At 63.4% G+C, this 24749-nt stretch overlaps 8 protein-coding genes across 8 annotated transcripts; 3 read left to right on the top strand and 5 right to left on the bottom strand.

Moving 5' to 3' along the window:
* Window positions 1-65: 65 nt before the first annotated feature.
* On the bottom strand, window positions 66-4494 carry CHLNCDRAFT_57732 (expressed protein). Its single transcript, XM_005847860.1, has 7 exons — window positions 4256-4494; window positions 3999-4173; window positions 3799-3895; window positions 2857-3668; window positions 1867-2722; window positions 1276-1760; window positions 66-666 (listed from the first exon to the last, which is right to left on the bottom strand). The coding sequence occupies exons 3-7, from the start codon at window positions 3813-3815 to the stop codon at window positions 164-166; spliced, it is 2673 nt and encodes an 890-aa protein (XP_005847922.1). The 5' UTR covers window positions 3816-3895; window positions 3999-4173; window positions 4256-4494; the 3' UTR covers window positions 66-163.
* Window positions 4495-4731: 237 nt separating this feature from the next.
* On the bottom strand, window positions 4732-6140 carry CHLNCDRAFT_35273 (hypothetical protein). Its single transcript, XM_005847859.1, has 4 exons — window positions 6046-6140; window positions 5688-5859; window positions 5346-5436; window positions 4732-5134 (listed from the first exon to the last, which is right to left on the bottom strand). Exons 1-4 carry the CDS (start codon window positions 6102-6104, stop codon window positions 5022-5024), a joined length of 435 nt encoding a protein of 144 aa, XP_005847921.1. The 5' UTR covers window positions 6105-6140; the 3' UTR covers window positions 4732-5021.
* Window positions 6141-6460: 320 nt separating this feature from the next.
* CHLNCDRAFT_145331 (hypothetical protein) lies at window positions 6461-8139 on the bottom strand (the record flags this gene model as incomplete). Its single annotated transcript, XM_005847858.1, has 5 exons — window positions 6461-6880; window positions 7009-7115; window positions 7339-7543; window positions 7696-7811; window positions 7902-8139. 5 exons carry the CDS (start codon window positions 8137-8139, stop codon window positions 6461-6463), a joined length of 1086 nt encoding a protein of 361 aa, XP_005847920.1.
* Window positions 8140-8412: 273 nt separating this feature from the next.
* On the top strand, window positions 8413-10680 carry CHLNCDRAFT_35272 (hypothetical protein). Its single transcript, XM_005848019.1, has 8 exons — window positions 8413-8470; window positions 8564-8713; window positions 8828-8950; window positions 9113-9253; window positions 9425-9581; window positions 9711-9880; window positions 10042-10131; window positions 10308-10680. The coding sequence occupies exons 1-8, from the start codon at window positions 8438-8440 to the stop codon at window positions 10509-10511; spliced, it is 1068 nt and encodes a 355-aa protein (XP_005848081.1). The 5' UTR covers window positions 8413-8437; the 3' UTR covers window positions 10512-10680.
* A 2720-nt stretch (window positions 10681-13400) lies between these two features.
* CHLNCDRAFT_145328 (hypothetical protein) lies at window positions 13401-13857 on the bottom strand (the record flags this gene model as incomplete). Its single annotated transcript, XM_005847857.1, has 2 exons — window positions 13401-13514; window positions 13807-13857. The coding sequence occupies 2 exons, from the start codon at window positions 13855-13857 to the stop codon at window positions 13401-13403; spliced, it is 165 nt and encodes a 54-aa protein (XP_005847919.1).
* Window positions 13858-15939: 2082 nt separating this feature from the next.
* CHLNCDRAFT_145326 (expressed protein) lies at window positions 15940-16880 on the bottom strand (the record flags this gene model as incomplete). Its single annotated transcript, XM_005847856.1, has 4 exons — window positions 15940-16127; window positions 16242-16379; window positions 16527-16680; window positions 16824-16880. 4 exons carry the CDS (start codon window positions 16878-16880, stop codon window positions 15940-15942), a joined length of 537 nt encoding a protein of 178 aa, XP_005847918.1.
* Window positions 16881-17307: 427 nt separating this feature from the next.
* On the top strand, window positions 17308-19067 carry CHLNCDRAFT_145325 (hypothetical protein; the record flags this gene model as incomplete). The annotated part of the gene is made up of 3 exons (XM_005848018.1): window positions 17308-17739; window positions 17886-18314; window positions 18384-19067. 3 exons carry the CDS (start codon window positions 17308-17310, stop codon window positions 19065-19067), a joined length of 1545 nt encoding a protein of 514 aa, XP_005848080.1.
* Window positions 19068-19428: 361 nt separating this feature from the next.
* Window positions 19429-22677, top strand: CHLNCDRAFT_145324 (hypothetical protein; the record flags this gene model as incomplete). Its single annotated transcript, XM_005848017.1, has 12 exons — window positions 19429-19479; window positions 19684-19824; window positions 19932-20143; window positions 20287-20390; window positions 20563-20689; window positions 20847-21099; window positions 21293-21413; window positions 21555-21649; window positions 21782-21966; window positions 22109-22178; window positions 22347-22437; window positions 22622-22677. 12 exons carry the CDS (start codon window positions 19429-19431, stop codon window positions 22675-22677), a joined length of 1506 nt encoding a protein of 501 aa, XP_005848079.1.
* Between the last annotated feature and the right edge of the window lie 2072 nt (window positions 22678-24749).

Genomic DNA, 24749 nt, shown 5'->3' with positions numbered 1-24749 from the left:
ATTTCATTTGCTACATGCTTTCAAGTTGAACCGTGGATCACCTGCATCTTATCCTGTGCTCGACTGTTGCTTGATTGAGTTGACAGATTGCAGTAGCATGTGAATAGGAGTGCCTACTCAGGCCCACGGCTAAGCAAGGGGCAATGTCCCACCTGGCTGGCAATCAGTTCGAGAGGCTGAGGCCGCCAACCAGTTCGTCCAGGGCAGCAGTCTCCGCAGCATCGGCCTCCTTCTCGATGTGCTTGGCTGCATCTGCCATGCTGCCACCGCTTTCCTCTGCCGCTGCCAGTGGCAGTAGCATGTGCTGGTCAGCATCATCCTGTTCGGGGGCCTCAACCGCTTCCTCCAACAGCTCTTCAGTATCTACTGAGGACAGGCCCCCTGCTGCTGTGAAAGCCTCAGGCTCCTCTTCTGCCCCTTTAGCCGCTGCCGACGAAGGAACAGGCATAGCCGCTTCGCCTGCTATTAACCCCACTTCCGGGGCTGCTGCTGCCCGATTATCCCCCATGCGGTCAGCTGCAGCTGGTGCAGGAGCTGTCATTGATGCTACCTCCAACTCTGCCACAGCAGCGGCCACGTCTGCTGCCTCCTCAGCCGTAAAACCGTGAGCAGATGCTAGGACAGCCGCCTCTGCAGTCAGGCTCTCCAGCTCAGAGCGCAGGCCGCCTGCAGCAGCAGTGGAAACAGCATGAGCCGACATGGTTCAGAGGGTCACATGGAGCTGTAACACGCAGGTCGGGCCAGGGGCATGGTCCCTGAAGCCTCACCGGCATCGCTGCCTTCATCGCCTGCCCGGGCCAGCTGCTTCTGAAGCTACGCATGCGCGCCCAGCAGGCCGCGCCACCGCGCCTTTGCTGCAGCCGTGGATGCGGCTGCCACAGCCGCCTCTGCCTCTGCCGCCTGATGCTGCAGCTGCTGCTCCTCAGCAGCAGCCGATGCTGCCTGCTCCTTGACTGTCTTAGCGCGCTCGTCAGCGGCCGCCGCCTCGGCTGCCGCCGTCTTGGCCTCTGCCGCTGCCTCGGCAGCAGCCTTGAAGTCGCGTGCCGCAGCTGCCACCTTCTTGGTAGCCTCAAGCTCTGGCACCCGGGCCCTGTAGGGCGGCGGACAAGCAGCATTTTACCGTCAGTTCTGTGAGCGGAGACCTCTCTAGCTCCCTACCGATCTAACGTGGTGCCCAGCGCAGTGCAGCCGAACAAGTCCCTAACAACACTTGACAGCCATGTACTTGTTGCGCCTGTCCAACCTAATCTGCACACCTGGCAGCCGCTGCGGCACCCTCCACCATCCCAAGCTCATGCTGCAGCTTGGCCCGCTGCCCTGCCAGCTCCCGCATGCGCCGGTGCACATCTGCCGCAGCAGCCTCTGCCTGCGCCACCTGGTGCTGCCCCGCCGCCTCCGCATGCCGCAGCTCTGCCATCTTTTCGGCCGCCCGCCCCGCCAGGTCCGCCTGTGCCCTCAGCTTTGCTGCCTGGGCAGCGGCCGATGCAGCAAGCCTTGCCGCCTGTTCCAACTGCTGCAATGCCTCCGCGACGGCAGCCGTGGCGGCCTGCTGATCCGTGGCCGCCTCCTGTTGTGCCTGCTCCAGGCTGGCTGCCTCGCCCTCCACTTCCATTTGGCAAGTAGTTAGCTCCTGCTGGTCGGCATCGATGGCAGCTGCCACCTCGGCAAACTTGTTCGGCAGGCCAGCAATGGCGGCATCCGCCACATTCAGCTTCTGCTTGCTGCCCAGCAGCTGCGCCTCTTTGACCGCAAGTGCCGCCCTGCAAACAGACGGCCAGATAGTTCTCAAGTTCTGTTGTCACGCCGGCGACAGCAAAACGAAACCACAAACATGGCACAGGGCTTTGGCAAGAGCAGGCGGCCCACCTCAGCTCTTCGACCTCGCGCTCCAACCCCGCGTGAGCAGCTGCCCGCTCCTGCCGCTGCTCCTGCAGTTGGCGCTCCAGGTCTCCCTGCTGCTGCTCCAGCTGCGCCTGCCGTTGCTGGATGCTCTGCCGCAGCTCCTGGGATTGCTGCTGCAGCTGCTGGATGCGTTCCTGAGCGGCAGCCACGGCACATGCCGCCGCCGCAGCCACCTGCACAGCGTGCTTCTCAGTCGCCACCTTGCGCCGCTGCTGAGCATCCCGCAGGCTGCACAGTGCCGCGGCCGCTGCCTCCCACGCCGCCGCCTGCTCCCGCACCAGCAGCAGGCGCTTCTCGCTGGCGCTTCGCTGCATGGCCTCTGCTGCTAGCAGGCCCAACTGGCATTCTTCCAATGCAGCCTTTGCCGAGTCTTGGTCATTGGAAAGCACAGCTGCCTTCTCATAATCCTCTGCCTCCACCGCCACCTTCTCCGCCTCTTGCAGCTCGGCGATGCGCGCCGCCAGCGCTGCGCTGTCCGCCACTGCCTGTCGCCGCTGCTGCGTGGCTGTGTGCTCCTGCTGCTCCAGCTCCTCCTCCTCCCGCGACAGGTGGGCGGCCATGGCGTCCCGTTCCCTCGTAATCGCTGCCAGCTGCTCCGCGAAAGACGGTTTCTTTGTGCCCTGCTGCTCCGGCCGCGCTACTCCGGCAGAACTGCCACCACCTGCTGCCGGCGCAGCCTTCCCTGCCTGTGGCACGCCCTTCTGTGCCGCAGCACCAGGGCTGGGAAGCTCCAGCTCCTCCACAGGCCGGAAGTCAGGAGAGGTGATGGACTCATCGCTGTCTGTGTCAGCACTGCTGCCAAGAGGGCCGCGCACAGCCACTGCAGGCAGTGAGGCAGTGCGACGGGGTGGGTTCAAGGATGCAGGACATGTGGCAGAGCATCATGCGGCACATGCAGGCTACAGCAGAGGCGATTGCGCCCAGCCAGCAGTGCATTCGTTGCAAGCCACGCACCTGTGCTGCGGCGCGAGTCGCAGCTGTCAGAGGGGTGCTCGTCGGGCTGCATGGCTGTGGCTCTGGCAGGCAGATCCAGGCAGATGTCCAGCTGGGCCACATGCTGCTGCAGGGCAGTGAGGTGCTGCGGGTCGACACAGCCGCTGCGGGCATGCTGCTCTTCCTGGGCTTCGCCCTCGTTGTCGCTCCCAGCCTCGCCCACTGATGCCGCGGCCGACTCTGCGGCTGTCGAGCCCCATCGAGAGCCCTGGTGCAGCTGGCCGCTGTGCGAGCCGGGCGTGCTGCCACTACCGCCATGGCCGGCGCCAGGGGCAGGACTGAAGGACCCGCTTCCCCTGCTGTGTGCGCTGCCCGCGTCTGAGGCTTGCTGTGCCAGAGCTGCTGCCGCCGATGCTGCGGTCTCCTGCGCTGTTGGCGACATTGTGCCTGCGCTTGCCAGTACGGCTTCGAGGGTGCTGGCATGCGGCGCCTCCAGGGCAGCAGCCGGAGATGCGGTGCGCGCGTAACCAATTCGGCTGCGGATCACCTTCTTTCGTCGCCCAGCCTGGGTTCCTGCCCCTGCTCTGGCCGGGTCGCCTACTGCATGGCCCATGGGCGGCAAGTCCGCAACCATACCAGCAGCAGCCGCCGCTGCAACGGCAGGGGCGGCAGCAGCACCTGCTGTGGGGCTGTCGCTGGCGCTGCCGGCCCGAGGCAGGTCAGCACCAGCTGTCGCTGGTGCTGCCATGGCTGGTGCTGCCACCTCTGCAGCTGGCGAAGCTGCCTCAGGCTCCACCGCCAAACTGGTGAACAGGACCTCATCCAACGCCGCTCTGCAACAAGCCAGGAGAGCACCAAGATGGCAGTTCAGACCCATGCTTTCCCATGTGGTCACCGGATTCACTATTGGCCGGTAACGCAACAACAGCAGGGAGCAGGGCAGACATCGGTGGTGTGCCTCACATGTTGCTATCGTCCATGCCTGATGCCGCGCTAGCCAAGGCGTCCTTACTCGCTGCAGTTGCTGGCGAGTCAGTGGGGCCCTGTTCAGCTGAGCTTGCTGCGGCCGGGGCAGGCGAGGTGCTGCCGGCGAGTTTAGCGGCCAATGGCACAGGTGGTGCAGGCTGAGAACTGGTTGGGGCTGGGATTGGGACTGCATCCACCAAGCTGAGGCCAGAGAAGAGGTCATCATCGTCCGCCCCAGGGCCAAACACAGCTGGCGTGGGTGCAGGTGCAGCAGCAGGCGGCGGTGGCTGCGGAGCCGCAGACCGCGACGGTGTGGTCTTGAGCAGTTGCTGCGTGGCAAATTGCAGCTCGGATTGTAGCTCCTCGACCTGGCTGCGGTAGGACAACAGGAGCAGCGCGATGAGCAGGTGGCACACACAGCAGCTGCAAGGCCAGGCTCAGTGGCGTGTCCCACCTGCGCCACACCGCCTGCAGGTCTGCCGCCATGCCGCCGCTGCGGACGAGGGCTTCCAACGCGTGTATGGAGCGCTGCGCGCTATTCAAAAGCACAAAACTATCATCGCCCTGCGCCGTCTGCACCCGAAGCTTGTTCAGGGCAGCCTCCGCATCGGCAAACAGCTGAGAGGCCTTCTCCTCCAAGCCCTCGTCTGCCGCCTTCTGCGCAGCAGGGCTCAGCCCAAAGAACGCCCGCATTGCACAGGCAGCCGCGACACTCTCTTAGAGGAGTTTGGGTCAACCACGGCCCGCCCCGGGCTTTGCAGCTGTCGTGCCGGCGCCAGTCTATAAAAAAGAAGAAGAAAAAGAAGAAGACAGCTGCCCGCTGCATTTTGGCTGCGCCCGAGCCAGGCGGGCGGCCGCCCGCGGGCACAGCGCCATGAAATGCGGCCGACCCTCTCCGCCACCCTCCCCCTCCTGCACAACTCAATTGTTTACTTTTCTATTACAGTGTGTGGGTCCTGCGGCTGGAGAGCCGCCACTGCAGCAGGGCGCAGGCCCCACGCAGTCGCCACCAGGTGGTGTCAAGAGGGTACAGAGCCGGCAAACTCATACACGCCAACTAAAGCGGAACGGAGGAACGGAAGCAAGGGGGGTGGTCTTCTCTGTTGTGCTGCTGTTGCTGCTAGGTAGTGCTGCAAAAAGCTGCGAGGGTAGTGTGCTGCTGCTGCGGGTGCCAAAGCTGCTGCCAAGCGCCGGCGGCTGCCGACGCTACGGCGTTCAGCTTACTGGCCAATGGCGGAGGTGGAGACCACCAGGTTCACGCCCACGCCAAGCAGCACAACGATCAGACCAGCCCACGCCAGCAGGCCCTTGGTGCCAAGCTTGTAAGAGTCGCCTGCACGCACAGGGCACGCACGGGGCACAGGACAGGCCTCAGGCGGGATGGATGCGAGCATGCGCGCGCTTCGTGCCTGCTTTAAACCGCACGTTGATGAAGCAGAATGAGGCCGGTGCGGCTGCGGCTGGCTCCTGCTGGACCCAGCCGTCGCCGCTGCATGGGCGCTGCGGGCTGCCAGGATGATGGAAGCTCGGTGCAAGGCGCTCACCAGACTCAGACCAGGTGTCGGGGGTGTAGATTGGGCTGTAGCCGTCCACATTGGCGCCATACTTGTTGGCAAAGCGGTACACGCCGTAGCCCTGCAGGCGCGGCAGAACCAGATACGGTGGCTGGCCAGTCCAGAGTGTGCGTGCAGGCGCGTCCGTCCCCGCCATCCCGCCGCCATCCCCGCCATCAGGCCCAATCGCGTCGCGCCGGTTTCGGTGACTGTGCCACCGTGCGCCGCGTGCAGACCATTCACATGGGCCGGCAGGCACAGCGTCTGGCTCTCCTCCAACCGCGGGAAAGCGGCGGCCGCTCTGGCGGAGGAGCGGCGGCAAGCGGCACGCACCTTGCCCTTGCGGCCCTGGGGGTCCACCCAGCCCTTGGACTCCATGGTCTTGGACTTGCCCATCAGGTTGAGCTTCACTGTTTCGTTCTCGATGGAGTTGAGGCCCTGCTTGCTGATGTCGATCTTCTTGGCCCCGCTGGCCACCACGGTGGTGTTCACGCTCTTGCGGGCGCTGCAGGCGGCGGCAATCAAGGGCACCGGTCAGTAGCCTCGCCTGGCACCCGATCAGAGGCCCAGAGGATGCTCCCGGCGCCCAGCCAGCTCCAGGGTTCGCCTGGCTACCACTGGCGGCCGTCTACCAGATAAAGAATCCAGCTTTGGGCACGGCTGGGTGTGGTGGTGCCTGGGAGTCACTCACCGCGCGCCAGAGACCGGGAGGGTCTTGCCGAAGCAAGCGGACTGGGTGAGGGCCTGCATGGTGTCTGTCTGGAGCTGGCGACTCGGCAAGAGCTGGGAAACACAACGTGGGGCTCGCGCGGAGGTGAATTTGCCGAGTGGAGATGTGATGTGCCATCCTGCCTGGGACAAGCAAGCGCCTCCTCCCCCGGCTGAATTCGCTCGCGCCCTCTGCGTGTGTTTCCCCAAACACTAAGAGGTCGTGATGGTGCCGCCATGGCCGCCGGCGCTCACTGCTCACATGGCCTCGCATCGGCCTCCCCTCCCATACAGTTCTTTGCCAGCCTCACGCACTGTGATGAAGCAGATGCGACCACAACGCTGTTGGCTCCATTGAAGGGACGCATTACAAGTGCCCCTGCCGCCGCCGCTCCGCCTTATGCGCTGCTACCGCTCCTCGCGCGGGCGGCCCACCGTGCCGCCAGGCAGGTGCCCGTCCCCAGCATAACCTGGCTGCCCACGTCTTGCCACCCCAGCCCCGGGTGCCGCGCGGCGCCGCCCAGGTCCAGCCATGCGTGCCCGCCCGCCGCCGCCAGCCGCCCGCCCTCTATCCGTCGCCGCCCGCGCCGCAGGCCCAGCCGCCGCGCCAGCCAGCCGACCACCCGCGCGGCATACACATGCAGCACTCCCGTCGCTATGCCGCACAGGTGGCCCGTCAGGCTGGCATTGGGGAACAAGGCGTGCGACATCAGCAGGGAGGGCCAGGCCGCAAGGCGCCCCGCCGTGAGCACAAACTCCTCTGACGGCGCCACCTGCGCTGCCGCCAGGTCCGCTTCCCGCATGTACCCGCCCACCACCTGCGCCAGGAGGATTGGGGCAGGGTAGCAGCAGTGACCAATGAAGGTCAGCAAGCAAACACGCTGCCAATCCGTGACGGGGCACGGTAGGGGGCAAACATGGCACAGCGGCCTGCTCGTTGCCTCACCCTGAGTGCCAAGGCAATGCCGCTGAACCCCACGACAAAGCTGAGGTAATAGTCGTTGGCCAGGGAGCTGTTGGGCAGAAATCTGACGGCCAGCCGCGTGGACAGCACTGCAATGCAAATCAGCACATGCAAGTGCTGCTCAGCATTACGGCCCACTGCTCAGCAGGCCACATGTCATGATGGGATCGGATGCTGAAGCAGGGCGCTGGCCAGGCATGTGCAAAGGCGCTGGGCCAGCCCGCCAAAGCATGAACACAGCCCGCCATGGCAGGAGCAGGCAGGCAGCGGGTTCGGCAGGACAACAGAAGCTGTTGTGTCCAGCTTGCTCACGGTAGAGGCCCTGCGAGGTGAGACTTGTAGAGGCCACCAGCGCCAGAAAGGCGGGGGAGCCGAGGCGGCGCTCCAGCGGCAGCCCCTCCAGCACCACCGAGGTGCAGTTGCTGACCAGGTGCGTCATGTCGGCGTGCAGCATCACGCCGGTGAGCAGGCGGCGATACTCGCCGTGGTGGAGCACGCGGTGTGTATTCAAGCCAACCTGAGGGTCGGGAGAGTGAGTGTGAGGAAAAGGCACTTGTTAGTTGCGGGATGGCAAGCGACACAGCTCGGTGGTAGAACTGCGCTCCACAGCTCCACAAAAGTGTCCCCGGGACACACATGCCAACGTCAGCTCGCAGCAGCACGCCTCACTTGCAGCAGGCGATAGCCGCCGGGCCGCATGTGCAGCGCCGCCTGCGCGGCAACCAGGCCCACGGTGGCTGTCGACAGCTCCTGCTGTTGCAGCGACCTGGCCACCGACAATGCGCCTGCACCATGGTGGCACCAGAGCTGCCGGATGAGAAAACAGCAGCAATAGGCGGGATTCCAGGAACACGCCCCGCTGGCGGTGTGCTCACACGAGGCCATGTAGCCATCTTGCCAAGTCAGCCGCCGCCCCGCCTCCCAGGGTGCCGTGTATGTCTGAGGGATGGTGGGTCCGCCCAGCAGGCCCGTGGGCCAGCGCAGCCGCTGCTGGTCGCAGCCCAGCGCGCCGCTCAGGTCCTTGGCCGCCTCTTCGGCTGCCCCACGCACCGCCCGCCCCGCCTCGATGGCAGCGCGCGACAGGGAGCCCCACAGCGCGTCGTCTGCTGCCATGGCGCCTGCGCTGCTGCCCTGGTGTGTCAAGGGCTGCACCAAATCAAGTAGCCTGCAGGGAAGAGGAAGGACCGGTGTGGAGGCAGGGTGTTGCCCTTCTCCTGCGCACAGTAATCAGCGCATGACTGTGTGCGAGCCTGGATGGCCCATCTGGGAGAGGACGCTTGTCTGCAGTGAAGTGACGTGTCAGCGGGTTGCGTGGCCTAGCCAAAAGTTATCTCCTGTTTGACGCCCGCATACACCAACTGAGTCACCCGTGTTTGGTCACATCTTCTTCTTCTTGGGCTTGAGATCCACCATGCAGGGGATGCGGGTTTCGCACTGTGGCCAGGTGGGGCTTTTCAGTTCCTGAAAAGCTCTGTTGCACGGTGCCTCCCCTCTTCTGGCCCGTAGCTGACCCACCCAACTGCAGCCACTGCTGCAGGCTGCCCCTGGCGCACGGCTGGTCCAGCTGCGCTGCAGGGCGCAGGCCGCAACCACCACCACCACCCCGTCCCGCCCCTCTGGCCCGCTTGTAGGTGCGGTGGAGGCGCTCTTCCGCTTCCCCCCCTTCTTCAACATGGCAGCTAAGCATGTGAGGCCATGGGAGGATGTACTCACTTTGTGCTTGCTGCGGCTCTTGTCTGGGCTGGCTCGCTGGCATGAGGAGGGTCCCCACTGGCTCGTGATTCCATCGCCCTGCTGGCAGGCGCGGGCCATGATTGTGAAGCGGGGGGAGAAGATGGGTCTCGATTTCGAGGCCGAGATTGACGAGCTGCGGAACGTGGACTGGGACCAGGAGCTGCAGGCGGTGGAGGACGCAAGCGTGCAGGTTTGCAAAGCGCGGGGTTATCAATGGGCACCCTTTTCCAAGGATGAGGCCACTGATGCTGCCGTTGCTGGGATTGTGCCCATCTTCTCAGCCACTTCGCCTTTCCCACCTGCGCTGGCTCCGACCTATCTATTTTTTTTTTCTTTTCCTTTGTTTTGTCAGTATCCCGCTTACTACACGGTGCCCTTCCATGCCTACCCCGAGGGCAACCTGGGGTGGACCCCGGCCATGGAGATGACGGTGGCGGCCAGAAGTGTGCACAGCACAGTCTACGACCCCACCGGCAAGACGCTCGACCCAGAGGTGCGCTGGGATGGGCAGCCTGCGGTGGTGCTGTTAGTCAGCAAAGCACAGTAAGTGGGGCATCGATAGTGCTTTGTTGCTTTGTGGGGCACCGCTGCTGGGAGGCTGGGGGGAGAAGCAGCAACTCACAAGTTGCCGTATTTTCCTTCCTTGCGCCCACCCGCTGCGCAGGGCGATGACAACTTGCGCAGCAGCTACAGTCGTTGCATGCAGCAGCTGCTGGAGGAGCAGGGGGCACGGCCCATAGGGCAGATTCTGGATGTGGGGGCGGCCACCGGGCTCAGCACCCTGGCGCTGTTGCGGGCCTTCCCGGATGCGGAGGTCACAGGTGGACCAGGCTGGCAGAAAAGGCCCTCGCCGCACTGCCGCTGTGGCCTGCTTCAATGTCTGCGTAGTGGGGCCATGGGTACGGTTGCATCCCTAAGGCATTCAGCCGAGCCCGCGCCGCTTGATGCAGGCATCGACCTGTCTCCACACATGCTGGCGGTTGGCAGCTACCTGCAGCGCCAGCGGAATGAGCAGCGCGCTGCGTCAGGGCAGCCTCCTGAGCGGCTACACTTTGTACACGGCGCCGGCGAGGATACTCGGCTGCCCAGCGAGAGCTTTGACCTAGTCAGCGTCATGCTGGTGAGATGCAGCAACTGGATTGGTGTGACAGTTGCCTGCTCATGGCATGTGTGTGCTGGGGCCATGGAAATGCTGCACACACTTGTGGGGGCCTCGCTGTCCCTGTTGTTGCTTCTGCTAGCTGTGACCTTGACGCTGCTGGTGCGCTCCCTCTGGCGCAGGTGTGCCACGAGCTGCCTGCTGCCATCAGCCAGGCCATCTTCAAGGAGGCATACCGGCTGCTGCGCCCCGGCGGTGCCCTGGCTGTCATGGTGAATCTGCTGCCCTGCCTGCCTGCCTGCCCTGCCTGCCTGTGGCTGACTGCATGTCCCTGCAAGAGTTTGAAGCTGCGGCTGCACTTCCCTGTTCCGGGCGAGCGGCATCTCATGTGCAAAAGGTCTATCAACATGGCTGCCCTTGCTGCCACCCCACCTGCCTTCCCGCACAGGAGATGAACCCTGCCAGCGATGGTTTTCGCAGGATTTTCTCGCAGCCATTCCCTTACGTTGCTTTCAAGAGCACAGAGCCCTGGCTGCTGGAGTACCTCAGCCTGGACATGGCGGGTGCCATGGACGAGAGCGGGTTCACAGCAGTGAAGCAGCTGGAGAACTCGCCGCGCCACAAGACGGTGGTGGCGGTAAAGCCCCAGTGATGAGCCGGGGTATGAGTTTGCCGAACATCGCTGGCTTCGCTCTGGCTTTGCAGGGATGCCACCAAAAGAACTTGCATGCTTCTGCTGCTTTGCCGTCTGCTCTGCTCTGCCCCTGAGCGCTTCGTGCTGATACTGTCACTTTCGCGTTGTCAAGTTTGCACAGCATCGCAACTATATGGTACTGCAGTAAATGTGTGATCCCATGATAAGCAGCAGCAGCCTTGACAGGGCTGAGGCGGCCTGCAGCTTGGCAGATCCCTCTTGGCACCATTCCTGGCGTAATGCGCCAGCATGCCCAGTCACAAGTGCGGATCTCCTGCAAGGGGCAGGGTGGGTTTGGGGCGCAGCAGCAGCAGATGGGGCTGTGATCGGGGCGTGTGTGGCTTGGGGGCGCTACAGGGCTCCAACACACCGGCTTGCCGCACAGCCTGCAGACCAACGATCACAGCAGGTTAGAGAGAGAGACACATGCATAAATCCGTACTTCGCAAGGCTGGTATCATTCTGTACACACACTGCACGCTGAAGAGCTATGCGCAGCGGCTGATTTGAAATGCGGGTAACAAAGCAGTCCTGGCAGGCAGCGTCTCAGCTGCGGTACCGCTCCCCTGGTTGTTGAAGGTGTTCTCTTTGGGGATGATGGCTGCAGGCGGGATACCGGCAGGAGGCACAGTGACTGACGAGAAACGTTACGGGCACCAGTCGCAACAGGGACGCGTCAGGGCAGGAACGCAGATGGGCTTCAGGGGGTTGACGTCATTAGCAGGCAGAGGCAGGCAAGGCAGCGTGTGAGCACACACAACCTCGCGAGCGTAGTGTATGGGACAGGTGTGTCAGAGTTGGGCAACTCATTTCAAGCTGGTGACCCACCCGCCCGCCCACCTACCGCTGCCACTGCTGCCCAGACCACCACCACCAACAGCACATCTGCGCCCGCCGCTGGAGCTTCCACCCGCTGCTGGTGCTGCTGTCTACGACCTCAGCTGCCCACACCCCTGCCTGCAGGCGCACTGGGATGTTGCTGTCACTATGTTGCTCACGCGCCATTTGCTGCCTGATGCGGGAACCCTCCAACTACCTTCGACCAACAGAGCCCGCGGACTGGGCGGAGGGCCACGGGCTTGGGCAGATAGCTGGCAGCAGCTGCTGCTGCTTCTCGGCGGCCACGGCCGAGGCCGCGCCCCGCAGGGGCATGCCCGCATGCTGCGGATGCTGCCGCACAAGAGTCTGATGCTGCCGCGAAGCAGTCACCGAGTCGCTCCGCTGCCTTCTCTTGAGCCCTGCTGCTGCAGCTGTGGCCCTGCTGCTGTCACGTCCAGAGCAGCGGTGCCTCCTGGGTCCTGGGTGGCCAGGGGCTGAGGGCCCTTGACACCTAGCAGCCACGGAGACGGCGGGGTGCAGGAGTGAGGCGGCGTCTGCGGCGGCAGCCTTGCTGGCAGAAGCGGCCCAGTTTGTGGGGGAGCAGCTCTTCCTCCAGAGTCCCTTCTCCGGCTGGCTGCTGCCCCTCCAAGGTTGCTAATCTGCGATGGCCAACCAACTGCATGCACTCACTTTTCCAAGTACAGTAGATGGGTAGATCAGAATCTTCATCTGAGTCTATTCACATTTTAAGTAGTGTTTGTTCAAGTCAGTAAGTATGGCACACACCAAGAACCTGGCACGGATTGCAGTTCTCGTAGGACGGCTGGACGATGACCAGCAGGAAGAGGCGCTGCACCTCTTCTCCGAGCAACATGCCACGATTGAGGCCCAAGGAAAGAAGATATTGGAGCTAGAGGCGAAGAACGCAGAGCTGGGGGTCAAGAACGAGCAGCTAGAAGCGCAGGTCCTGCCCATTTTGAACCTGCTGCTGAGCATTGCAAGGGCAATTACCAGGGTATTGCTAGGTAACGTGCTGCCCGAGTCTTGGAGCCGCGAAAAAAGTGAGTGAGCGCGTGGCCCCGCTGCCGCACTCGAGGTTTGCAGGACTGCAGCTGCTCTTGCTTGTCACTTGATATCATGAGAGGGTTACAGTCCACATGTTAGCAGAGCTAGCGTGCAGCATAGACTTTGCATTGTGTCTTCCTGCAGGGATTGCCGCTGCGGTCGTCATCTTGCTGGCGGTGCTGGCCGGGCCAGGCTACTGCTCCTGGGCGGAAGGGTTTTGGGCTGGCACGGGCAAGTGGGGTGGCGTGTACTCGATCTTGGGCTTGGCCCTGGCGCTGCACATCACCCTCGTGGGCTCTAAGCTGTCGCCCTTGCCAGTGGCGGCTGCCACCAGCGAAGCGCCAACCACTGGCCGAGTTTGAAGGTTGGTTAAACTGTCTGCAACAGCAGCTGGACAAGTGGCACCCCCTGACTGCTGATGCTGTGCCCGCTTGTCTCCCCGCCTGCTTGCAGCCCACCGTATCCAGGCAGCCGATGCTGGCATGAAGCTGGTGAAGCAGGGCAGGGCATGTCACAGGTCGGGCAGGCAGTTGGCGGGAGCAGCCAGCCTGATGGCGCCGTGACATGTCATCAGTTATACAGCCCTTTCTGTGTAAATCCGAATAATTGGCCCAACTTGCAAGTCCGTACCGAACAGTCAAACAAAAATATGGCGACAGGCAAACACGCTTGGTGCCTGCTCTGGATCTCGAGCGGTGGCACAGGCGCCAGCGGGCTGCCTGCCTGCCTTGAACAGCTGCCCACTCGTGCGCATCAACTCTTGCGCCTGCCGTGCCCGACTGAACTGTGTTGTGCTCTCTCCAGCGTAGGTGTCTGCATACGAGCGCGATGTGTCTTTGTTAATTGTCTTCCAGCTTCAATCCCAGCTGACCTCACAAGCACCTCCTGGCATACCTCCGTGCCATTTTTCCACCTCGCAACTGCTTCCTTCCCATTCCTCGCCGCTTCCTGGCCGGTCCCTGCCTAACCAGTCCCCTGCCCCACGCCAGCCCCCGCAGCGACCTTTGGCGGCTTGATGCCGATGTCCTCATACAGTTCTGGGTGAGGCAGCGGCAGCTCCACTGCTTCCTCGACCTCCTGCACAGTCGGGGAGGGCAGGGCTGGGCAGACAGACAGTTGCACAGGCAGGCAGACGGGAGGGGCAGGCAACACACAGCAGGCAGCGAGGGGGTGCAAAGGCGGGGCTCCAACAGGGGGACAACCAAGAGGCTGGCGGCCAGAGGAAGAGCAGATGCAAGCCGCGCCCCCCACGTGCATATGCTGGCCCAACCTTAATCCGACCTGACCCTGGCACCCACCTGGATTTGATCGTCAGGCTGCACAGGTCATCTTACTACTCGCTGAGCGCCTGCTCCTTCATCACGCTCACGGCGGGGTCTCCTGCATCTGTGAGGATGACCACCATCTGGTTGTCCTGCATCAGGCAGCAGCAGGACGCGGGGAAGCCGATCATCAGGGGCAGGAGAGAAGGGGCTGGTCAGCAGGAAGGGCAGCAGGCCCAGGCGGCCCGCTTGACGGCGCCACTAGAGCCAAGTGGTGCGGCAGGGCGCCAGAAGGCCGCCGTTCTGACTTCTGCATGATAATGTGCAGCCCTTAATGCAGGGAGTGCGTGCTTCCTTCGCGTTCTCCAAGAACAGCAGCCTTTCGAGGACAGTCCCAGTTCTGGAACGCGCTGGCAAGGTGGACAAGCGCAGCAGCGCTGTAGGTCGACGATCTCTGGCTCGTGTGGAGAGAGATCGTCCAGAGTCGCCAACCTCCACGGTGGCCAAGTGGCGTCTAGCTGGCGTCAGCCATTGTGCACGTCGTTCGGATGCTCAGCCGTGACTTCTTGTTAACTGGGAACCGCTACTGAGCAGGGGCGCACTTCCCGAGGGTTCGGCCTCAAGGCCCTTCGTTTTTGAGTCCCCATGCTGGCTCGCCCCGCAACCCCCACAGAGTTCGAGAGCCACGCCGCCAAAATCGAGTACTTGGTGAAGCGCTACTCTGAAACTGCGGCTGCCGCTGATGCTGCTTGTGCGGCAGCTGACGAGATGACAGCAAAACGGGTGGCGCGGGAGGAGGCGCGGCGTGCTGCGTGGGAGCAGAAGAAGAAGGAGGCGGCCTGGCTAGCGGCGGTGCAGGAGGCGCAGCATGCGGCGGCGCGAGTGGCTCAGAGGCCGCCGCCGGGTGAGTTGCTGTGGGAGAGGGCCGTCTGGCCTCTGCAGGCTTGACTGTTGGAATGCAGCAGTGGTCCATGTTCACCGTGCACATTGGATGTGAAGCTGGTGGCTTGCTTCTACGATGCACGCACGCCACAACTGACGCCGCCAGCACTCGCCGGCCGCCTGCCACCTGGCCTGCAGCCGTCGACGAGCTCAAGAAGAAGCAGTGACGATCGGCCAGCAACGGGGATCAGGCCCACCCCCATCACGCTTTGAGGGGCAGGCTGGCACAACATATGTTTCAAGTGGCGCTTGGTTCTGCCCACACATCTTACCTCAGCTGGTGCGGCACACGTCGCCCCACTCTGGATTCTGCCGCCTCAGCACGCAGCAGGGCCTGTGCACCACAGATGCGTTCAGAGGCATACTGTGGCGGATTTGCCGCCTCCTTGGCTCAGGCTGCCCCCAACCCTTTCTCTTGTACTTTGTTTTGTACATCACTCTGCCTGTCGCTCCCTGCCAGTGCATCCACTTCATGTTTTTTCGCCACGCTGCGGTGCACGGCTCACTCTTAAGAGTGCTGCGCCTGATACGCTGCTGCATTGGTGCTGAAATACCGTTTCCAATGTTCATTTCATTATCTCATGTCTGCCCCTGCGTTGCGTAAACATGTGTAAACCACCTGCATTCAGCTGAGCCACAAGCCGCTTGATGCGGGCATCAATGCCTATGCTGGCAGTTGGCAGCGACCTGCAGCGCCAGCGGATTGAGCAGCGCGCTGCGGCAGGGCAGCCTCCTGAGCAGCTACGCTTTGTACACGGCTGCCCAGCAAGAGCTTTGACCTAGTCAGCGTCATGCTGGTGAGATGCAGCGACTAGATTGGTGTGACAGTTGCCTGCTCATGGCATGTGTGTGCTGGGGCCATGGAATGCTGTACACACTTGTGGGGGCCTCGCTGTCCCTGTTGTTGCTTTTGCTAGCTGTGACCCCGATGCTGCTAGTGCGCTCCATCTGGCGCAGGTGTGCCACGAGCTGCCTGCTGCCATCAGCCAGGCCATCTTCACGGAGGCATACCAGCTGCTGTGCCCCGGCGGTGTCCTGTCTGTCTGTCATCTGGTGAATCTGCACTTTCACGTCAAATATGCACAACAGCATCGCAAATATTTGGGCAATGCAATCACTATGCGGCCAATTGAGGAGCATGGGTAAACTGGGAAATCCAACAGGGTAGAAACATGTGAATGCCGTAACTGCCAAGCTCGAATCAGACGGTTACTTGGGTGTAAAGGACCAATGGTTTGGGCAAGATGAAGCCGCTCCCAATGCATTTAACAGGCTCGCTCGGTGGCAGAACTGCAGCTTCATACAACCGCAGGCGCCTCCTGGAACTGCGGCTTGTCCCTGGCATCCTTCTTCTTCTCATTGCCTCGCATCTTGATGGCAAGCACCACGGACAGGACGCAGCAAGCAAAGGTTGTCCAGCTCAGAGCAATCACAACGTTCCGATAGTAGCCGCGAGGGTAGCCGCCGGGGAGATCATTGTTGTACACTGGCACAGCAGGGAGGGGAACACGGCTGGCACGGCTGTTTCTGAGCGCTCATGTGCACATCATGTGACTGCAGCATTTAAACCAAAAACAGGCCCCCAAACGTGTTGACCCACCAGTGGCCGTAATTGAGTAGGCCAGCCACCACACGGAGCCAAACAGGGAGAGCAGAAGGGAGACCATGGCGGGGAGGCATGCAGCGAACAGAGTGAACACGCAAGCAATGACGCCAATGGCGGCAGTGGCATAGCCATCTGCAGGGCAGGGGGGGTAAGAGTTTTTGTTGTTGTTGATGCAGAGGACGTCACAGCAAGGCACCCACGGCATAGATGTTGATGCCATGCAGGAAGGAAAGGCGTGGCTTGTGAGATAACTGCCATGCCACAGCAAAGGGCACCCACAGGCGCAGATGTTGACGCTCTTGTCCGACATGAGGCAGGTCTCCCCCAGGAACACGGTTTCGCACAGGCCGGTGAACGAATTGCAGACCGTGAACTCGCCAGACGGCCACAGCTGCTTGGCAATCACTATCACTATGCTGACAGCAAATGCCATCTGCAGCGAGTGGTGGCAGGAAGTGGCGGCAGCAGCGGGTCGGTGGCTCGCGAGCGGCGGCAGCGGTGGGAAACGCACGGACCCCACTCCGACACTGCTTCGCCATCCGCTCATGCCATGGTGAAGAGAGTTGGGCTACCCACCACGGCAAACGACAAGAAGCCCAGCACAAGCCCAGCCTTCTTGAATGCGAACGCCATCGCAGCTTGTTCGGTGTGCAAATGCCGCTGCAAGCGAGTATCGAGTGCCAGGAAGAAGGCGGGATGAGGGTGCGCTCCAGGCGCACCAGTGCAAGGCACTGTACTTGAGGCGGTACCTGTGCGGTCGAGGACGCGCAGCCGGAGCATGGGTCCCTTGGCTTGACATCGCGAGGCTTTCAGGGGCAGGAGAGTGCAGAGCCCAGTCCCGATCAATATCTCCGCCTCTCCGTCCTCTCTCAGGCCACAGGCCGCTTCTTCAGGTGCAGAAACGTGCCTGCCTGATGCTGCTGTGGCAGCGCCGATGCTCTCTTTGCTTGTTGCCGCCGCCGCCGCCGTGCCGCCACCGCCACCGCCACCGCCACCGCCCCTAACCCCCCTGTGTCCCACCGCAAGGGTTTTGTAGGAGGGCGCTGCGCACCGCACCAGCATGTCAGAGGCCAAATTGCAGCAGGAGGCAGAGCAGTCAGCAGCGGAGCAGCCAGGCACACCTCTGGCTGCCGCAGGCAGCGGGGCGACGGACCCTGCCGATGCGGGCCACGACGACGCGCTGGATGCGCCCTTGTTCGACCCGCCTTTTGCGCCCCTGAAAGCGCCTTATGTCTTTTGGCAGGACGTGGCCTTGCTGTCGCTGACTGGTGGCTTCATGGGAGTGTTCGGCTACTCCTTCTTGAAGGCCATTTCAGAGGGGACTGATGCCTGGATGAGAGCCGACGGCAACTCTGGCTACCCCGATGACCCCTCGTCGCTGCACTTTGGCGCCGGACGGTGGTGGTGGATCCTAATGGTGGCCGGCATGGGGCTGGCTGTCGGCCTGGTGCGCGCCGTGGTGCGCCTCGAGACCGCGCCCAGCTTTATCCAGGTGATGGCCTTGCGGTGCTCGTCTTCAAATTTGGGGCGCCTGGCTGGAGCCGCATTTGAGCCGCATGCTGCCCTCGCCAACCTGTCCCGTTGGCTTGCCCTGCAAGTCACTGCCCACCTGATTCTCCTTCTTGTCTCACCCCCCAGGAGCTACGGAGCATGCACGTGGATCCCAAGGTGGCCGCAAAGTCGACCGTCATCACCCTCATCTCTCTGCTGGGGGCGGTGCCCATGGGCCCCGAGGCCGGCCTGGGCGCGGCTGCGGGCACGGTGGCCACCCTGGTGTGCCGGCGGCGCAGCTTCCGGCAGCAGGCCACGCTGCGGCGGCGGCTGTACGTGCTGAGCACCATGTGCTCCGCCTTTGCCGCCTTCCTGCCCAGCCCGTTTGTGGCTGTGCTGATGACGATGGAGCTCAGCCAGCCCTTTGACACCCTGGGCCTGACGCACGTCCATCTGGCGCTGGTGCTGACCTTTGGCGCCACCGCCTCGTTCGCCGCATATTACGGCATCGCAGGCTACACCTATTACAGCCCTGCCATCTTTTTGACCGACATTGTGTCAGGATCGTACGATCAGGTAGGGGATGGCTGGGCGGCGTCTGATCTGTGTGGTCATGGTGAAACGTGCCTGTCTCCTGCTGCGCAGATGTTCATTGTGCAAGGCGCGCTGATCGGCATCGGCGGTGCAGCGTTCGGAGTCGTCTACATCCTGTTTGCGGGGTTTGTCCAGGTGGCAGTGCGCGCTGCCCGCGCCAAGCTGGACACCGCCGTCGGGCGTTGGCCCCGGGTGGTTGTGATGGCCACCGCCGGCGGTGCTGCCATCGGCGCGCTGGGCTGGGCCATGCCGCTGGTCCTGACCGACGGCTCCTCGCAGCTGCCCACCGTGATGCGGTCTGGGGCAGAGGTGGGGAGCGGCGTGCTGGCGGCCTCGGCGTTTGCCAAGGCGCTCGCCTATCACATTGCCGGCGAGTGCGGCTTCAGCGGCGGCATCTTCCTGCCCATGCTGTCCATGTCCTCCTTGCTGGGCCAGGTGGTGGTCAACAGCACTGGCATCAACGCAGCCATGGCGCAGTCCTGCTCCGCCATTGCCCTGGGGGCCGCCCTCATCCCTGCGCCCTTCATGCTGGCGCTCCTGGCCAACTCCTTGGCGCTGGTGGGGCCCCAGGGGCTGGTCCCCATCTTCACCACGGCTGCCACCGCCCACCTGCTGTGCATTGGCATCGGCGTGCCGCAAGGCCTGCTGGCAAGGGCTGCCGCCCAGCGGGCGGCCAAGGCCGCAGCCTCCGCCGCCGCTGCTGCCACCGTCAACGGCCAGGAGGTGGAGCCCTAGCCCAGCCCCCCTGTATCCTATCGTAACAATTGCTCTACTGTTTCAGTTACACCCAATCCCTGTGCTTGCTCAGCCGATTCTTTGCCGCAGTGCGCCCGCCGTCCCGCCGCCGCAGGCGGCGGACTTTTGCATGCTCCATCAAGTTTGCATCATGCTCCATCAACTTGCATGCTCCATCAACTGTAAGGCCGAAGTCTCGGGAAGCTGCAGACCCGCATTTTTGCAGGAAGAACCCTGTTTTGTTCAGGCTCTCCGCAGTCGGCCCACGCCCTGTGCGATCCCCCATAATAATATTCACGCAGCCCGAAGACTTGTGGGACGGTATGGGGGGCGTTTGAGGTGCAGCAAGGTGGAACCCACCATGCGGAGGAGTTTTTTTGCGGGCCTTGTCGCGTGGGACGCCCCCAGCCTAGTACGCACATGCGAGCTCACAATTGGTGTGGGCGCCGCAGCGTCCTTGCTCCCCAGCAGCGCGTGCCACACTGCGGCGACAGCAGCCCCCCGCCTGGCAGCGGCAGCAGCGCCGCAGCCGCTGTTTCGCCTTTGCTGCTTCAGCAGCAGCAGCGGCGGCAGGGAAAGGACCACTGCATTTCTCGGCCTGCCCATAGCAGCGCAGCAGCTCATCAGCCTGCGCGGCTTCCGCACCAGCAGCCTGCGGCCGCATGCGGCGGCAGCCCTGGGGGTGGTGGACAAGCTGCACGACGAGGCAGCCGTCATCCTGCCCGCCGACGGGCGCGGGTCCAGACACTTTTGGGAGGTGCGGCGAGGGAACAGGCGGCAGGACTGGTGGGCACGCCCGGCTGCCCCGACGGCCATTCCGCCGACTGCTTGGCGCATGGGATGCCCACCCTGGCTTGCATGCAGGTGCTGGAGTTCCGGCCCGACACGACTGTGCTGGAGACGTGGAAGACGCCCGACGTGCTGGGGCTGCACCCGCGCGACGTGTACCTGTTTGCCTCGGATGTCGGCATGGGGCAGCGCGCCATGCTTGCGGCGAGGTCCAGCGCCATCCTGTTCCGAACAGATGTGTGCAAGGCGGTGGTGTATGGCGACCGAGCCGTGCTCTTCCCCTCCAGGTGCGCCAAGATTGTGAGGGGACGGGCCCAGGGAGGCTGGCAGGCAGGCAGCAGAGTCATGCCAGCACACACGGCTGGTTGTTCCAGCTGCTGTTGCCGCACTACGGCGGGTGCACCCACTTGTGGCTGTGCATGACCCGCAGGCGGCTGTCTGATACAATAAAGATCTCGCAGAGCATCAAGGCGGCCATCTCGCAGAAGTCGCCACTGCCGTTTGAGTTGAAAGTTCTGGAGGCGCTGCTGGCAGGTGGGTGCGGTGGATGAAAGGCTGGCACCTGCTGCTGGTGGTGGTGGTGGTGGCATACCATGGGGGGGCCTGGTCACTTGCTGCTGTGCTCACGCACTTTTACCTTGTGTGGAGCGGAAGGCAGGGGGTGCCTTGCCAAGGCGCGCAGCATTGCCTCGTTTCTGCCCTGCAGAGACGGCACGAGCGTACTCGAACAAGGCCAAGCGGCTGGGCATCGTGGCGGAGACGGTGCTGCAGGACATCAACACCAACTTCTCCAGCAGTGCCGGCGAGCTGCAGCGCCTCATCCCCATCCAGCGGTGCGTGCCTGCACCCGCAGAGCCGCCGCCCTGGTTTACCTGAGGCCCTTCACGTGCCCTGTGCTCGCACCACAGGAGTTGGCAACCTGCTGCCGCCCACCCACGCCGTGCCCTCCCTCCCCCTCCCTCCCGTCTTGCCTGCTGCCGCGCCCCGCAGGAAGCTGACCGAGGTGCAGAACGATGTGCAGGAGGTGCTGGATGCCATCAGCGAGACGGTGAACGACGACGCCGAGATCCGCAAGCTGTGCCTCAACGAGCGCCGGCTGCGCACGGCGGCGGCGGCCGCGGCGGCGCGCGGCGGCGAGGCCAGGGTGCCGCCAGAGCTGCAGACCTCAGGCGGGCGCACGCCGGAGATGCGCATGGGGTCGGCCATCTTAGAGAGCTACGAGTTCAAGCTGCAGGGCACCTTTGTGAGTTGTGGGCCGGGGGGGCTGTGCAGGGATGTGCCAAGAGGCAGGCCACCGGCTCCAGACATCTAGTGTAGTGCCTTTGGCTTGGTGCTTGAACTGGCATGAGACTGGTTGGGCTTGAGAGAAGCGCGGGCCCGCCCTGCCCAAACCCTGCCGCGGCTGCTCGGCTGCTGCTGCTCCCCTCGGCGTGCAGGGCTCCCTGAAGGAGGTTCTGGAGAGCATGGAGCAGACGCGCACTGTGTGGCACATGCAGCTTGACCACCAGCGCAACCGAGTTTTAAGGATCAACCTCTTGATCTCAATCATGAGCCTAGGTGCGAACAGAAACCGACCAGAGGCCTGTTGTTGTTTGCTGGTGCAGCTGCGGATGAGGGAGCTGCGCAAGGGAGGGTATGCGTGATTTACGATGCAGGCACTCTCACGGAGCATGCACATGTGTGTGGGGTGGCGTGCAGGCTGCGTCACCGCCACCATGCCCGCCGCCTACTTTGGCATGAACCTGAGCAGCGGCATGGAGGAGGTGCCCGGCGTGTTCTGGCCAATGGTGCAGGTGAGGCGTGGCGTGGCTGGGCTGTGTCGTCGGGAACCACATTCTGTCTTTGCACACAGCAGGGCGCATTGTGGCACGGCGTGGCGTAAATCATCGGTAACGCCCCCGGCCCTCCTGCACCTCTCCACGCAGAGCTCCGTGGTGTTTGGCATGCTGGCCTCGCTCAGCATGTGGATGTACTACAAGGTGGGGCCCAAGCGGCGGTACCGGGCGCGCCTGCGGGACATGCGCTCCCTCAGGGACCTGCTCATCTTCCACCTCGACGACCTTGACGACATCATGGAGTGCGTCTGGTTTGGGGCCGCCGTCGTCCTTGCGTGCGTTGCCACGCTGGTGCTTGCATTTGTGCTCTTGCTTTGTGAAGGCCACCTGCCGCACGCGAGGTTTGGTGGACTGCGCCGGCTTGCTGCTCATTGTGTCCTGCTTGGTTGGCCTGCCCCGGGCTGTACTGTGCTCCAGTGCGGTGAAGCTGCGCGCGCGCAGTGGCAGTCCGGTGAGCAAGAAGGAGTTCCGGGCCATCGTGCAGCAGGTGCGTGTGGTGGCCGGGGGCGGTGGGCCCACGGTGCGCGCTCAACTGCCACGGCGAGCCGGCGGCGCCAGGCTGAGCCTGGGGGGCGAGGGAAGATCTCAGCTGCGATGCAGCAAGATACTGCCGTTGCCAGCCAGCATGATGTGTGACCGGCATTCTGTGCTGCAGGCCGTGGGCGGCAAGCCGATGAGCCAGGAGGAGGTGGAGCTGCTGTTCCGAGTGTTTGACACCAACAAGGAAGGGTTCTTGGAACTGTCAGGTGGGTGCATGGGTGTGCCTGCTGGGCAGCAGCGCGTGCTGCGTGTTTCGGTGGGCCCGTGTGCTGCGTGTTTTGGCTGTTGGTGGATCTAGGGCCAGCCTGCTGTCCAGCCCATTGATGCCGGCCGCTGGCCCTGGTGTGGCCGACAGCTTCCTGGTGTGCCACTGCTCCCCTGGGGCTGCAGAGATGGTGAGGATCGAGGAGCACATGGATGACAGCTTCTCGCAAGTACACTACTAGCCAGCGCCACAGCGATGCATCTCTCCCCTTGTGACCTGCCCCTCCCCGAGTGTCTTCATGCCCTGTGCAGTCACGGTTTGCTCTTTTGCTCGCCAACATTGCTTCTGTCACCATCTGGCCCCGCTTGTCTGCTCCATTCCGGCTGTAAATTTGCTGCGTGTTACCGTGTTGCCAGCTGCCCAAACCTTGGGGGAGGGATGGCTTCAAACAGCAGCAATCAAGCCATCTAACGCGCTGTAGGGGAGAGTAGACGAATGGATGGGTAGAGATGAATCGCGATACTGGAAAGGCTGAGGCCAAGTAATAGCAGGGAGGGGGCTTAGAGAGGTGGCACGCCAGTGCTGCGTGCATGGGGTGACAGCAGGAGGATGGAAATGATGGCCCCATTTAATAGGTGGTGGTGGGGTGGTGGTTTGGGGCGGGGGGGGGGGGAGGCACGGCCATCCAAACTGACAGATGCCAGCCGGCGCCTGCCCTGTGCAGAGGCAATAGCAGCAGGGGCAGCCGCACGTGCACGCCAAACGGGGCCAAGCGCAGCAACTGGCTGGCGTGCGGGGGTGCAGCAGAAGGCAGGTGGAAAGGATCTAGGTGCCGATCTAGCAGAAGTGCATGAGGACTTCCACAAAAGCCACCACCACAATGGTCAGCACCACAGCAGGGGCGGCCATGGCGGCAGCATTGGTGGCAGGCGCCGCCTCGGCGGCCGCCGGCTGGCTGTCGGTGCCAGCAGTGGCATCGGTGTCAGCGGGCTCCAGGGCCGAGGCCTGGCCGCACTCGGCATAGGCGCAGGCGTCGTTGGCGTTGCTCTCCAGGATGGCGGGGGCCTGGCCCGCGCTGCACAGCCTGCAGGGAGCAGCATGGCAGGGCGGCTTGTCAGCGAGGGGTGTGCTTTCCAGCTAGCCCGCCTGCCAGAACAGTCAGATTGCCGTGCGCAGGTGGACTACTCGCCAGCTCACTTGACAAAGGGGCAGATGGTGGCGGGCTGGGCTGAGCAGGCAGACTTGGCGGAGCAGTCCTCGGAGCCCACCACCGCCGGCGTCTCGGTGGCCAGGTTGCGAATCCAGGTGAAGCCCTGATCCTGCGCAGTTGGTGGGGCACGCAGCAGGGACCAGCTTGGTTGTACACAGTACGAAGCGAAGCGAAGCTTCCGTAGCATGCGTGGCAGCTGCATGCTGCAGAACGTCCGAACGACGGCGCATGGCAGCGCGCCCTGGCAGCGCGGAGCTCGCCGGAAAGCCGCTCGCCATCTGGAGGCAGCTCTGCAGTTGCTCGCAGGCTGGCTGGGAGCACCTGTGCGGCTGGGGACAGACTTCACGGCGCCTCTCACCTTGTCGGCCAGCTGCGGCTGCACCGCGCGCACCAGGTCCTTGAGCACCTGCCCGGGGCGCGCAATGGCGCCCTCAAACCAGTCCATGCCGTAGGCGCCGCCGGCCTCGTCGTAGCTCAGCAGGCCGTCCTCGCGGAACACCTGGCGTGGGGAACAGGGGAGGGAGCTAAGAGGGAGGAGGAGAGAATGGGTGGGTCGCGAAGTACAGGACTTCACCCAATCTTGGGAAGATGGGGGAACGTGCTGCTGGCTGCCAGGCACCCTGCAAGCAGCGCCCGTGCAGCCCGGCCCCTGCCATGACTCTCAACAGCACACACGGGCCTCACACACCCGCCTCTGATACCACAGCCTACCACCAGCGCACCTTCTTGGCGGCGATGGCGGGCACAGTGGCAGCCTCCTGGGTGGTCAGGCCCCAGACCTTGAGCAGGGCATCGGGTGTGTAGGCAGTGGGGTCTGCTGCATACGTCTCATCGATGATCACATCCGCCTGGCATGGGGAAGGGAGGTGTGTGTGTGTGTGTGAAAGTGAATGAGGAAGGGGTGGAACATCCAGGTCGATTTGGGTGATCCACCCAGCCCAGCAACAGGCTAGAACACCAGCCCACGCCCAGATGGCTGCCCACCTGCCCCAAGGCCTGCAGGAAGGCGGCCTTGGCCTCCTCCTTGGTGGCAAAGGCGCCCTCAGCGCCCCAGGAGAAGGAGATGGTGGGGGAGTCGGGAGAGGACTGCATGGGTGGGTGCC

This window comes from Chlorella variabilis (genome assembly GCF_000147415.1).
Source record: "Chlorella variabilis unplaced genomic scaffold CHLNCscaffold_9, whole genome shotgun sequence".
Taxonomy (NCBI): Eukaryota; Viridiplantae; Chlorophyta; class Trebouxiophyceae; order Chlorellales; family Chlorellaceae; genus Chlorella; species Chlorella variabilis.
This window is presented reverse-complemented; position numbering and strand designations above follow the sequence as displayed.

Coding starts and splice junctions, on each gene's coding strand:
- CHLNCDRAFT_57732 (XM_005847860.1), bottom strand. Junction 1,761..1,866: donor CGCGAGGTCGAAGAGCTGAG/GTGGGCCGCCTG, acceptor GTCTGTTTGCAG/GGCGGCACTTGCGGTCAAAG. Junction 667..1,275: donor TGAGCTTGGGATGGTGGAGG/GTGCCGCAGCGG, acceptor CTGCTGCTGCAG/GCGGCCTGCGCTCTGAGCTG.
- CHLNCDRAFT_35273 (XM_005847859.1), bottom strand. CDS start 6,104: ATGCAGGCCCTCACCCAGTCCGCTTGCTTCGGCAAGACCCTCCCGGTC. Junction 5,860..6,045: donor CTCCCGGTCTCTGGCGCGCG/GTGAGTGACTCC, acceptor CGCCGCCTGCAG/CGCCCGCAAGAGCGTGAACA. Junction 5,437..5,687: donor CCCAGGGCCGCAAGGGCAAG/GTGCGTGCCGCT, acceptor CCGCGCCTGCAG/GGCTACGGCGTGTACCGCTT.
- CHLNCDRAFT_35272 (XM_005848019.1), top strand. CDS start 8,438: ATGCAGGGGATGCGGGTTTCGCACTGTGGCCAG. Junction 8,471..8,563: donor GGGTTTCGCACTGTGGCCAG/GTGGGGCTTTTC, acceptor CCACTGCTGCAG/GCTGCCCCTGGCGCACGGCT. Junction 8,951..9,112: donor TGGAGGACGCAAGCGTGCAG/GTTTGCAAAGCG, acceptor TTGTTTTGTCAG/TATCCCGCTTACTACACGGT.